The sequence below is a fragment of the Bombina bombina genome, chromosome 2 (genome assembly GCF_027579735.1).
Source record: "Bombina bombina isolate aBomBom1 chromosome 2, aBomBom1.pri, whole genome shotgun sequence".
NCBI lineage: Eukaryota > Metazoa > Chordata > Amphibia > Anura > Bombinatoridae > Bombina > Bombina bombina.
The window spans coordinates 640,456,406-640,469,818 of record NC_069500.1 but is presented as its reverse complement, the minus strand read 5'-3'; the positions used below and the strand labels follow the sequence as shown (position 1 = coordinate 640,469,818).

Sequence of the window (13,413 nt, the reverse complement as noted above, 5' to 3'; positions counted from 1 at the left end):
CAAAACTTACAGAGAGAGCAAACTGCGGGTCAATCTAACTGCTCCTTCTGGCAGGAGGACTCGCTTAGACATGGATGAGACCCATCGCATAAGCATTCAGACCCTTTTGCTAGCCCTAGCTGAACAGATGGATGACTCCTTTGCCTCTCTTGCATCCATAATAAAAGACCGACCTACGAAAAAAGAGGGCGCAAACCACAAAAGGGCAGACGGGTCAACTAATGATATGCAGCATAAGTGTTCATACCCTATCCTGAATGAAGCTAAGTCCCTCCAGAGAAGTACACCAGCCCGAGAGGACTGGCTCACACAACCGCAGGAAAACGCTCCTTCCTATCAGAGTCATGAGACTGCTAATGGTCAGGCCACAGTAGCTGGTATCGAGCTTGGGGACATGGCTGTAGAAACACAACTGCTAGCGTGGGTGGATGAAGCCGGCCACCCGCTGCGGCAAGGAGATCTCCACGGCGATCCGGTGATGATTGGGAGCCCTAAACTTCCAAAGGCTCTCCTACCAATATGGCTACAAGGGAATGAGAGTGTGAGTACTTACCCGCTCCTCAGATGCACTAGAAAGATTACTTATGCCGGCACCCTCATTTGCACTGCTTGGGCCACTACCCCTGTCATGTCAGCTGCCAGGCCACAAACATTCCTCCATAGCGCAACTAGACGCCCACAGCGACTAACTGAACTTTTGGATAAAACTCCATCGCAAAAGGCTGGGGCAAGCCATCAGCTAGCGACCATGATCCGCACATCGCACTTGCTGCATTTTTCAGAGTTCCTGCCTGCCATTCCTCTCTCTGCAGACCACATCAGAAGGGGAATTGGCTGAATCACCTATTGTCCTGTATAAAGCCTGGTATTAGAGAAGTGTCAGTCTGCTGTACCTTGTTGGATTTACAGTTTTCCCAGGCTTACACACAAATTTATGTAATGATCCCTCATACGCCTATGGAGAGGCAGACTGCATTTTAGAGGACCGGTTTGAGTTGGGGACAAAGAATACCAGCATAATGTGGGACATTGCCTAGCTGTAAACAGGCTATACGTCCCCCTACATAGTTTAATATATTTTAGCTATAATGTAGCCTAATCTTTAAATATATATGAGGTATTGCTCACCACTTATTTAGAGACAATTAGATGGTTTAATGTCATCTTCCTATTCTGTTTATGCTTTTATGCCAAGTTATATTGTTCTCTGTGTCCTGACTTTTTGCTGCCGCTATTCTGATCTGTTCCCTTAAGGAATAACCTCAAGATTAGTTTAGCTCATAAATGGCATTATCCCTTTACACGAAATTTTAGTACAAATTTGTTTTCAACCATAGTTGCAAGCTGTAGGAGAGTTTAGTTAATAGTTTCTGCTGTCATTTTTATTGTATAATGTTTGCCTACAACCTTATGAGTTCTCTTGGTTAATCTCTCTATATCAATGCCGAACACTATGTTCCCACGGAGTCTACGCAATAGTCTAGTATAGCACAGGTGACCATGTGACATAGTAGAACTTTTAGGACATAGATATATCTCTAACATACCCGAACCCAAGTAATTTATATTCAACTTCACCAGTTTAGGTATACTATAGCTTATTATTTATCTATTTTGGTCAAGTGCTCCCGCCAAATATAGCTACCCTTAAAGTCAAGACCTGTGGCTGTGTATTATCCTTAACTTAATTCAGGGTGAAACTACCCCTCTGTCTACTCCATAGGCCTCTCCCCTTACTCACTACCATTAGCATTTGAAGTAGAAGCTCTGAGTTCTCTATCATTTGCTCATAGGTTTATATAGTAGGTTGGGCTCCTGCTACAGCTACTCAGACTCTTATAACTCACACAAACTCATCACATCTCTTGGGTACCTTGTTCAATACACATCTGATATTACATACCCAATCTTACACAGTTGTCATTTTTATACTAATCTCCTCTTAACCCCATGTATTAAACCTAGTGGATTCACCAGCCTTTGTAACTTTAATAGTCCTATGTTGTTCCTTATTTCTAAGTTACATGCCTAACATCTATAGTGATATATTGTCAGGTTAGCGGCCGCAATCTTAGAGTATTATAGCCTAACTCATGTAGCCCTATACAAGATAGACTTAGCTGTGAAATAACCTAGCTGCTGCAATTCATATGGAACATTACGCGCAATATTGCAATAGACCCTAGAGATACACATCAGAGGTTTCAAGTTTACACTTGATTCATAACACCTATATTCCTGAAAATTGATAGTAGGCATGGTTATAGAACGCACTTGATAAATAAGAAGGTACCCACAGTATTAAGTTTTACCCTTATGATAGCTTGAATCTATGACATGTTCATCTGAGTATGTTCAAATCCAGAAATAGTCATTATGCCCTAACTAGGCTGATGCCTTGTGACACTCCCCTGACTAGATGTTACTGGTGAACGTATCGTATTCATTTGCATTCAGCTTGCTTAGTGTTTAGGCACTCATTTACTCATTCTTTGTAATACTCTCCAGAAGTGTTCCTTCTTCATACAAAGTACCCTACATGTTTACTGTTGGCTGTGTGTGTAATGTTATATTATATTATATCTGTGCCATTAAGGTTATAGAGTTGCCCATAATCTCATGATAATTATCACTTCATTCAATATAAACATAGTTCTTTGCCCCTACTTATAACGTAACTAAAATACCTCAGAGGCCTAAACACATCCATTAGTGTAATACTTTAACTAGCTTCGCCCCCCCATCCCCATCCTTATCCTCCCCCTTACCTTATTTTGAGCGGCTCTTGCCCGCTGCATCCCCTCACCCATTTCCTGCTCACTAGCTAAGCTCACTATCTATACGCATTAAACTTTTTATGAGGAAACCGTCTATTAACTATTGTTCCTTAGAAATCACACGATGGGTTCTCATTGATCTGCTAATATGTAAGCCTTTTCCATTATCCATTATCCCTGATAATTTTCAATATACCTGAGCTTTAGCTACTATAACCTATTATATTTTAAAAATGAGGTCACTAATAATACAGCTCAATGCTGTGTAACACATTGTTCATAATCTTCCTCTGTAACTTTACTTATGGTGTACAATCTATTTGCTTAAGTTCACCCTGCAGCATAGATTGAAAATTGATTTCTCATGTTAATGCGTACCAATATGTTGCCTATGAAACATATGCTGCTGATCCATATTGTTTGTTCTTGGAGATTTATCTCTCCATCTTGTTTCATAACCTAATTGTCTAATGCAGTGTTGAGCTGTTGTTTATATGATTTATGTATATTGTTGAAACCTCAATAAAAAATATATTAAAAAAAAAAAAAAAAAAAGACACGCTTGTTAATACATTTAGACTTAGCGTGCATGGAGAAGTTTCTTCTATAAAAACCCATTCAGGAAACTGCAATTTTGTTTAATGGTCTCTGAGGGAAACACAAATCAGCAAGACAGTGATTTTCACTTCTGACCATCCTGACAACATAAAAGAGGCATTTAGATGGGTTAGCAGTGGTGCAGATGGAAACAGAATACACAAAATGAAATATGAAAGTCACAACTAAGCAATATCCTTTAAAAACACAATTAGCAATGCAAGCCTGATTTACAATCAAATATTAAAAATGGAATATGAAATCACACATTTTGTAGATGTTCTGAAGTGACTATAGAAGTATTTTCATCATGCCAAGAAACATAGCATTCATGTGGATGCTGAGTGTTGAGGATGTATTGTGATGACATTAGGTTAAACTCAACAATTTAACAACGCATAAAATGTTTCCTTAGTAAAAGTGAAACATTATTACAAAATACATTTATTATTTAGTTTGCTTCCCTGGGCTGTAAAATGCATATGAAACATGCACTTGTTCCACTTTCTCCCAGGGAGGATTGGGTTAATACATTTAGCAAATGTTTGTGTGAGTTTTTGTATATTATCAGTTCTGCATCAACAATCATGATTTGAAAATTACGCGTTGCAATAACATTGGGCACACTAGGTAGTTTAGCTGTGAATATTTTTAGTGTATTTATAAATTTATACTTATATTTAGCTATTAGATAGAAATTAGTAAGGAATCTATGTATATAAGTAACTAAGATTAATTTGTACTAAACCACCTTAAGGAAAGATAAGAAGGCAGGCTACCCTAGTCTTTTTCCTTAACTACACATGTGCAAACAGAGTTCATGCTATATATTTGCGTATTACTTTGTTATTGGTTAGCAATGTTTTTTTGTGCTGGGGAAAGGGAAATCTGTGAAAAAAACATAAAAAAGATGCTCATTTGACAAAATAAAGCAGCATTATTCATTGCAATATGAAGGTTCATTATCATGTAGCTTACAATTTGTGTTTAATGTCCCTTTAATGTTACACAAGTAAATGAGTATTTTCCTTGCAGAGTGAACATTCCTGTAACCTTAAGAGATGTGAATAGGCTATTGTATGTGTCAGTTATGGGGGCCTCCCAGTTTCTATTTCAAAAACAGGTACTTCTGTTGAAAACTCATTTGCGGCAGCAGGTTCTTAACAAACAAAATAGTATAGCATTGTGATCACTCGAGAAACTCAGCTCCCTATTCGGTCGGAAAGCAAAAAACATAATTTATGCTTACCTGATAAATTCCTTTCTTCTGTTGTGTGATCAGTCCACGGGTCATCATTACTTCTGGGATATAACTCCTCCCCAACAGGAAATGCAAGAGGATTCACCCAGCAGAGCTGCATATAGCTCCTCCCCTCTACGTCAGTCCCAGTCATTCGACCAAGAATCAACGAGAAAGGAGTAACCAAGGGTGAAGTGGTGACTGGAGTATAATTTAAAAAATATTTACCTGCCTTAAAAACAGGGCGGGCCGTGGACTGATCACACAACAGAAGAAAGGAATTTATCAGGTAAGCATAAATTATGTTTTCTTCTGTTATGTGTGATCAGTCCACGGGTCATCATTACTTCTGGGATACCAATACCAAAGCAAAAGTACACGGATGACGGGAGGGATAGGCAGGCTCATTATACAGAAGGAACCACTGCCTGAAGAACCTTTCTCCCAAAAATAGCCTCCGAAGAAGCAAAAGTGTCAAATTTGTAAAATTTGGAAAAAGTATGAAGCGAAGACCAAGTTGCAGCCTTGCAAATCTGTTCAACAGAGGCCTCATTCTTAAAGGCCCAAGTGGAAGCCACAGCTCTAGTGGAGTGAGCTGTAATTCTTTCAGGAGGCTGCTGTCCAGCAGTCTCATAGGCTAAACGTATTATGCTACGAAGCCAAAAAGAGAGAGAGGTAGCAGAAGCTTTTTGACCTCTCCTCTGTCCAGAATAAACGACAAACAGGGAAGAAGTTTGACGAAAATCTTTAGTTGCCTGCAAGTAGAACTTGAGGGCACGAACTACATCCAGATTGTGTAGAAGACGTTCCTTCTTTGAAGAAGGATTTGGACACAAGGATGGAACAACAATCTCTTGATTGATATTCCTGTTAGTGACTACCTTAGGTAAGAACCCAGGTTTAGTACGCAGAACTACCTTGTCTGAGTGAAAAATCAGATAAGGAGAATCACAATGTAATGCTGATAACTCAGAGACTCTTCGAGCCGAGGAAATAGCCATTAAAAACAGAACTTTCCAGGATAACAATTTTATATCAATGGAATGAAGGGGTTCAAACGGAACACCCTGTAAAACGTTAAGAACTAAGTTTAAACTCCATGGTGGAGCAACAGCTTTAAACACAGGCTTGATCCTAGCTAAAGCCTGACAAAAGGCCTGGACGTCTGGATTTTCTGACAGACGCCTGTGTAACAAGATGGACAGAGCTGAAATCTGTCCCTTTAATGAACTAGTCGATAAACCCTTTTCTAAGCCTTCTTGTAGAAAGGACAATATCCTAGGGATCCTAACCTTACTCCAGGAGTAACGTTTGGATTCGCACCAGTATAGGTATTTACGCCATATTTTATGATAAATCTTTCTGGTAACAGGCTTCCTAGCCTGTATCAGGGTATCAATAACCGACTCAGAAAAACCACGTTTTGATAAAATCAAGCGTTCAATTTCCAAGCAGTCAGCTTCAGAGAAGTTAGATTTTGATGTTTGAACGGACCCTGTATCAGAAGGTCCTGTCTTAGAGGTAGAGACCAAGGCGGACAGGATGACATGCCCACTAGATCTGCATACCAAGTCCTGCGTGGCCATGCAGGTGCTATTAGGATCACTGATGCTCTCTCCTGTTTGATTTTGGCAATCAATCGAGGAAGCAGTGGGAAGGGTGGAAACACATAAGCCATCCCGAAGTTCCAAGGTGCTGTCAAAGCATCTATCAGAACCGCTCCCGGATCCCTGGATCTGGACCCGTAGTGAGGAAGTTTGGCGTTCTGGCGAGACGCCATGAGATCTATCTCTGGTCTGCCCCAACGTCGAAGTATTTGGGCAAAGACCTCCGGATGAAGTTCCCACTCCCCCGGATGAAAAGTCTGGTGACTCAAGAAATCCGCCTCCCAGTTCTCCACTCCCGGGATGTGGATTGCTGACAGGTGGCAAGAGTGAGACTCTGCCCAGCGAATTATCTTTGATACTTCCATCATTGCTAGGGAACTTCTTGTCCCCCCTTGATGGTTGATGTAAGCTACAGTCGTGATATTGTCCGACTGAAACCTGATGAACCCCCGAGTTGTTAATTGGGGCCAAGCCAGAAGGGCATTGAGAACTGCTCTCAATTCCAGAATGTTTATTGGAAGGAGGCTCTCCTCCTGATTCCATAATCCCTGAGCCTTCAGAGAATTCCAGACAGCGCCCCAACCTAGTAGGCTGGCGTCTGTAGTTACAATTGTCCAGTCTGGGCTGCTGAATGGCATCCCCCTGGACAGGTGTGGCCGATGAAGCCACCATAGAAGAGAATTTCTGGTCTCTTGATTCAGATTCAGAGTAGGGGACAAATCTGAGTAATCCCCATTCCACTGACTTAGCATGCATAATTGTAGCGGTCTGAGGTGTAGGCGTGCAAAAGGTACTATGTCCATTGCCGCTACCATTAAGCCGATCACCTCCATGCATTGAGCTACTGACGGGTGTTGAATGGAATGAAGGACACGGCATGCATTTTGAAGCTTTGTTAACCTGTCTTCTGTCAGGTAAATCTTCATTTCTACAGAATCTATAAGAGTCCCCAAGAATGGAACTCTTGTGAGAGGAAAAAGAGAACTCTTCCTTTCGTTCACTTTCCATCCATGCGACCTTAGAAATGCCAGAACTAACTCTGTATGAGACTTGGCAGTTTGAAAGCTTGAAGCTTGTATTAGAATGTCGTCTAGGTACGGAGCTACCGAAATCCCTCGTGGTCTTAGTACCGCCAGAAGGGCACCTAGAATCTTTGTGAAGATTCTTGGGGCCGTAGCCAATCCGAATGGAAGAGCTACAAACTGGTAGTGCCTGTCTAGGAAGGCAAACCGTAGATACCGGTGATGATCTTTGTGGATCGGTATGTGAAGGTAAGCATCTTTTAAATCCACTGTGGTCATGTACTGACCCTTTTGGATCATGGGCAAGATTGTCCGAATAGTTTCCATTTTGAACGATGGAACTCTTAGGAATTTGTTTAGAATCTTTAAATCTAAGATTGGCCTGAAAATTCCCTCTTTTTTGGGAACCACAAACAGGTTTGAGTAGAACCCTTGTCCTTGTTCCGACCGCGGAACCGGATGGATCACTCCCATTAATAACAGATCTTGTACACAGCGTAGAAACGCTTCTCTCTTTATCTGGTTTGTTGACAACCTTGACAGATGAAATCTCCCTCTTGGGGGAGATAATTTGAAGTCTAGAAGGTATCCCTGAGATATGATCTCTAGCGCCCAGGGATCCTGAACATCTCTTGCCCAGGCCTGGGCGAAGAGAGAAAGTCTGCCCCCCACTAGATCCGGTCCCGGATCGGGGGCTCTCGGTTCATGCTGTCTTTGGGGCAGCAGCAGGTTTCCTGGCCTGTTTGCCCTTGTTCCAGGACTGGTTAGGCTTCCAGCCTTGCCTGTAACGAGCAACAGCTCCTTCCTGTTTTGGTGCAGTGGAGGTTGATGCTGCTCCTGTTTTGAAATTCCGAAAGGGACGAAAATTAGACTGTCTAGCCTTAGCTTTGGCTTTGTCTTGAGGTAGGGCGTGGCCCTTACCTCCTGTAATGTCAGCGATAATTTCTTTCAAACCGGGCCCAAATAAAGACTGCCCCTTGAAAGGTATATTAAGTAATTTGGACTTAGAAGTAACATCAGCTGACCAGGATTTTAGCCACAGTGCCCTACGTGCCTGTATGGCGAATCCTGAGTTCTTAGCCGTCAGTTTGGTTAAATGTACTACGGCCTCCGAAATGAATGAATTAGCTAGTTTAAGGACTTTAAGCCTGTCCATAATGTCGTCTAGCGTAGATGAACTAAGGTTCTCTTCCAGAGACTCAATCCAAAATGCTGCCGCAGCCGTAATCGGCGCGATACATGCAAGGGGTTGCAATATAAAACCTTGTTGAACAAACATTTTCTTAAGGTAACCCTCTAATTTTTTATCCATTGGATCTGAAAAAGCACAGCTATCCTCCACCGGGATAGTGGTACGCTTAGCTAAAGTAGAAACTGCTCCCTCCACCTTAGGGACCGTTTGCCATAAGTCCCGAGTGGTGGCGTCTATTGGAAACATCTTTCTAAATATTGGAGGGGGTGAGAACGGCACACCGGGTCTATCCCACTCCTTAGTAACAATTTCAGTTAATCTCTTAGGTATAGGAAAAACGTCAGTACTCGCCGGTACCGCAAAGTATTTATCCAACCTACACAGTTTCTCTGGTATTGCAACGGTGTTACAATCATTAAGAGCTGCTAAGACCTCCCCTAGTAATACACGGAGGTTCTCCAATTTAAATTTAAAATTTGAAATATCTGAATCCAATCTGTTTGGATCAGAACCGTCACCCACAGAATGAAGCTCTCCGTCCTCATGCTCTGCAATCTGTGACGCAGTATCAGACATGGCCCTAGTATTGTCAGCGCACTCTGTTCTCACCCCAGAGTGATCACGCTTGCCTCTTAGTTCTGGTAATTTAGACAAAACTTCAGTCATAACAGCAGCCATATCATGTAATGTTATCTGTAATGGCCGCCCAGATGTACTAGGCGCCATAAAATCACTCACCTCCCGGGCGGGAGATGCAGGTACTGCTGCGTGAGGCGAGTTAGTCGGCATAACTCTCCCCTCGCAGTTTGGTGAAATTTGTTCACATTGTACAGATTGACTTTTATTTAAAGTAGCATCAATACAGTTAGTACATAAATTTCTATTGGGCTCCACCTTGGCATTGGAACAAATGACACAGATATCTTCCTCTGAGTCAGACATGTTTAACACACTAGCAATAACTTGCAACCTGGTTATAATCTTTTTCAGCAAAAACGTACTGTGCCTCAAAGAGGTACTTAAACGATTAAATGACAGTTGAGATAATGAACTGCAAAACAGTTATAGCATCAACTTTAAAATAACACAACTTTTAGCAAAGGTTTGTTCCCATTAGTAAATAACAATAACTAAATTGAAATAAAATTACAGAGTAACGTTTTTATTCACAGTCAATATAAAATTCTCACAGCTCTGCTGAGAGAATGTACCTCCCTTCAAAGAAGTTTGAAGACCCCTGAGATCTGTCAGAGATGAACCGGATCATGCAGGAAATATAATAGTAGCTGACTGGAAATTTTTGATGCGTAGCAAAGAGCGCCAAAAACGGCCCCTCCCTCTCACACACAGCAGTGAAGAGAAAAGAAACTGTCACAATTTAAAGCAAACTGCCAAGTGGAAAATAATGCCCAAACATTTATTCACTCAGTACCTCAGCAATGTAAACGATTCTACATTCCAGCAAAAACGTTTAACATGATAATACTTATTAAAAGAATTAGTAACCTTAACAGAGTAGTTCCGGTGAAATACCATTCCCAGAATACTGAAGTGTATACATACATGTCATTATAACGGTATAGCAGGATTTTCTCATCAATTCCATTCAGAAAATAAAAACTGCTACATACCTCAATGCAGATTCATCTGCCCGCTGTCCCCTGATCTGAAGCTTTTACCTCCCTCAGATGGCCGAGAACAGCAATATGATCTTAACTACTCCGGTTAAAATCATAGTAAAAAACTCTGGTAGATTCTTCCTCAAACTCTGCCAGAGAAGTAATAACACGCTCCGGTGCTATTGTAAAATAACAAACTTTTGATTGAAGTCATAAAAACTAAGTATAATCACCATAGTCCTCTTACACATCCTATCTAGTCGTTGGGTGCAAGAGAATGACTGGGACTGACGTAGAGGGGAGGAGCTATATGCAGCTCTGCTGGGTGAATCCTCTTGCATTTCCTGTTGGGGAGGAGTTATATCCCAGAAGTAATGATGACCCGTGGACTGATCACACATAACAGAAGAAATGGTTTTAAGAAGCAAATCGCTGACAGATTGTAATCAAGGCCTAAATCTATTTCAAATACAAACAGAAAAAAAAACAGATATATAACTGTAGACTCGATACATTACCAACATTTTCAAATGGAAGTGAATTTTCTGTATGAAAGTTTTTGATTCTGCATAATTTAAGATTTTGTTATTGTACTGTTGGGCAAGTAGAATACAAATACTTCACCTGCTTAGGTCACGACATTCCTGGTATCTCATATCATTGTAAAAGACTCCTTCAAAATAAAAGAAGGCTGATTTAAAGATATCCTAAAGGGAACATAAGCAAAAAGAAAACTGAAATTAGTGTTTAAGATACAAATTAGAAATACAAATAGTTTTTTTCCCCAAAAAATAATGTCTCTACACGCTGTTGAAGGCGATATTATTCACAAACAGCTCCCGGTATTTTCTTTTTATCTTTTTGGATTCTCAAATGTGTAAAGGTTTTGAATGTAAATGTGGCTGCTTTTGAATAATTCTTTTCAATTTACATTTTGTTTTTATCTTGCATCAGTCCAGCAGTATATTTCAATATACTGTATATTCATCATTAAAGGATCAGTTAATACAGTAGATTTGCATAATCAACAAATACGTGATAAAAAGGCAACACAATAGCACTTAGTCTGAACTTCAACTAAGTAGTAGATTTTTTTCTGACAAATTTCAAAGTTATATCTATTTCCATGCCCCCTGTACCATGTGACAGCCATCAGCCAATCACAAATGCTTATACGTATATTCTGTGAATTCTGGCACATGGTCAGTAGGAGTTGGTGACTCAAAAAGTGTAACTATAAAAAGACTGTGCACATTTTGTTAATGAAAGTAAATTGGAAAGTTATTTAAAATGACATTATCACAGCATACAGCAAAATTCAGTTATTAACTCAATTGCTTTCCATCGTTTTACACTTTACACAACTGTTTGCACACAGGAGCGTAGCATCATCACACACATTTCAGAACATTTTAAGTACTTTATGTACATTACTATTCATTATCTGCCAGATACTTAGGTGCTTGATTCTTATTTCACCTTTTTTCATTATCTCCTTTGTATTCATTGTTCTATTTATCTTTTATTTTCTATTATTGCCAAATTAACTCATTTTATATTCACTATATTTTTTACACACCTCTATTTCTTTAGTGTTCATTTAGTATTGGTTCATCCTTTTACATTTCTTTGTGCTTTTTTTACTCCTTAAAGGGACATGAAACCCAATTTTTTTCCCTTCATAATTCAGATAGAGCATACCATTTTAAACAACTTTTCAATTTACTTCTGTTATCTAATTTGCTTCATTGCAGAGGTATCCTTTCTTGAAAAGCATACCTAGGTAGGCTCAGAAGCCGAGAGGTAGCAGCTGATCGGTTACTGCACGTATATGCCTCTTGTTATCAGCTTACCAATGTGTTCAGCTAACTCCCAGTGATGCATTGCTGCTCCTTCAATAAAGGATACCAAAAAATGAAGCAAAATTGGTAATAGAAGTAAATTGAGATGTTGTTTTAAATGGTTTGCTCTATCTGAATCAAGAAAGAAAATTTTTGGCTTTAAAGTGTAAGTAAACTTTGTCTAATCGCTAATAATAATTTACAAATACATCCCAAAAAAACATAATTTATGCTTACCTGATAAATTCCTTTCTTCTGTAGTGTGATCAGTCCACGGGTCATCATTACTTCTGGGATATTACTCCTCCCCAACAGGAAGTGCAAGAGGATTCACCCAGCAGAGCTGCATATAGCTCCTCCCCTCTACGTCACTCCCAGTCATTCGACCAAGGACCAACGAGAAAGGAAAAGCCAAGGGTGAAGTGGTGACTGGAGTATAAATTAAAAAATATTTACCTGCCTTAAAAACAGGGCGGGCCGTGGACTGATCACACTACAGAAGAAAGGAATTTATCAGGTAAGCATAAATTATGTTTTCTTCTGTTAAGTGTGATCAGTCCACGGGTCATCATTACTTCTGGGATACCAATACCAAAGCAAAAGTACACGGATGACGGGAGGGATAGGCAGGCTCTTTATACAGAAGGAACCACTGCCTGAAGAACCTTTCTCCCAAAAATAGCCTCCGATGAAGCAAAAGTGTCAAATTTGTAAAATTTGGAAAAAGTATGAAGCGAAGACCAAGTTGCAGCCTTGCAAATCTGCTCAACAGAGGCCTCATTCTTGAAGGCCCAAGTGGAAGCCACAGCTCTAGTAGAATGAGCTGTAATTCTTTCAGGAGGCTGCTGTCCAGCAGTCTCATAAGCTAAACGAATTATGCTACGAAGCCAAAAAGAAAGAGAGGTAGCAGAAGCTTTTTGACCTCTCCTCTGCCCAGAGTAAACGACAAACAGAGAAGACGTTTGTCGAAATTCCTTAGTTGCCTGTAAGTAAAATTTTAGAGCACGGACTACATCCAGGTTGTGCAGTAGACGTTCCTTCTTCGAAGAAGGATTTGGGCACAAGGAAGGAACAACAATCTCTTGATTGATATTCCTGTTAGTAACTACCTTAGGTAAGAACCCAGGTTTAGTACGCAGAACTACCTTATCCGAATGAAAAATCAAATAAGGAGAATCACAATGTAAGGCTGATAATTCAGAGACTCTTCGAGCCGAGGAAATAGCCATTAAAAATAGAACTTTCCAAGATAACAACTTTATATCAATGGAATGAAGGGGTTCAAACGGAACGCCCTGTAAAACATTAAGAACAAGGTTTAAACTCCATGGTGGAGCAACAGTTTTAAACACAGGCTTAATCCTGACCAAAGCCTGACAAAAAGCCTGGACGTCAGGAACTTCTGACAGACGTTTGTGTAACAGAATGGACAGAGCTGAGATCTGTCCCTTTAATGAACTAGCAGATAAACCCTTTTCTAAACCTTCTTGTAGAAAAGACAATATCCTAGGAATCCTA

General features: G+C 40.3%; 1 protein-coding gene across 2 annotated transcripts in view; it reads right to left on the bottom strand.

Moving 5' to 3' along the window:
- Positions 1–13,413, bottom strand: part of SNAPC3 (small nuclear RNA activating complex polypeptide 3) — a 334,648-nt gene that overhangs the window by 64,482 nt on the left and 256,753 nt on the right. For both annotated transcript variants that reach the window (XM_053702581.1, XM_053702580.1), the window contains exon 6: positions 10,679–10,761. In XM_053702581.1, coding sequence (XP_053558556.1) covers positions 10,679–10,761 — 83 coding nt within the window. The remainder of the gene's footprint in view (positions 1–10,678; positions 10,762–13,413) is intronic.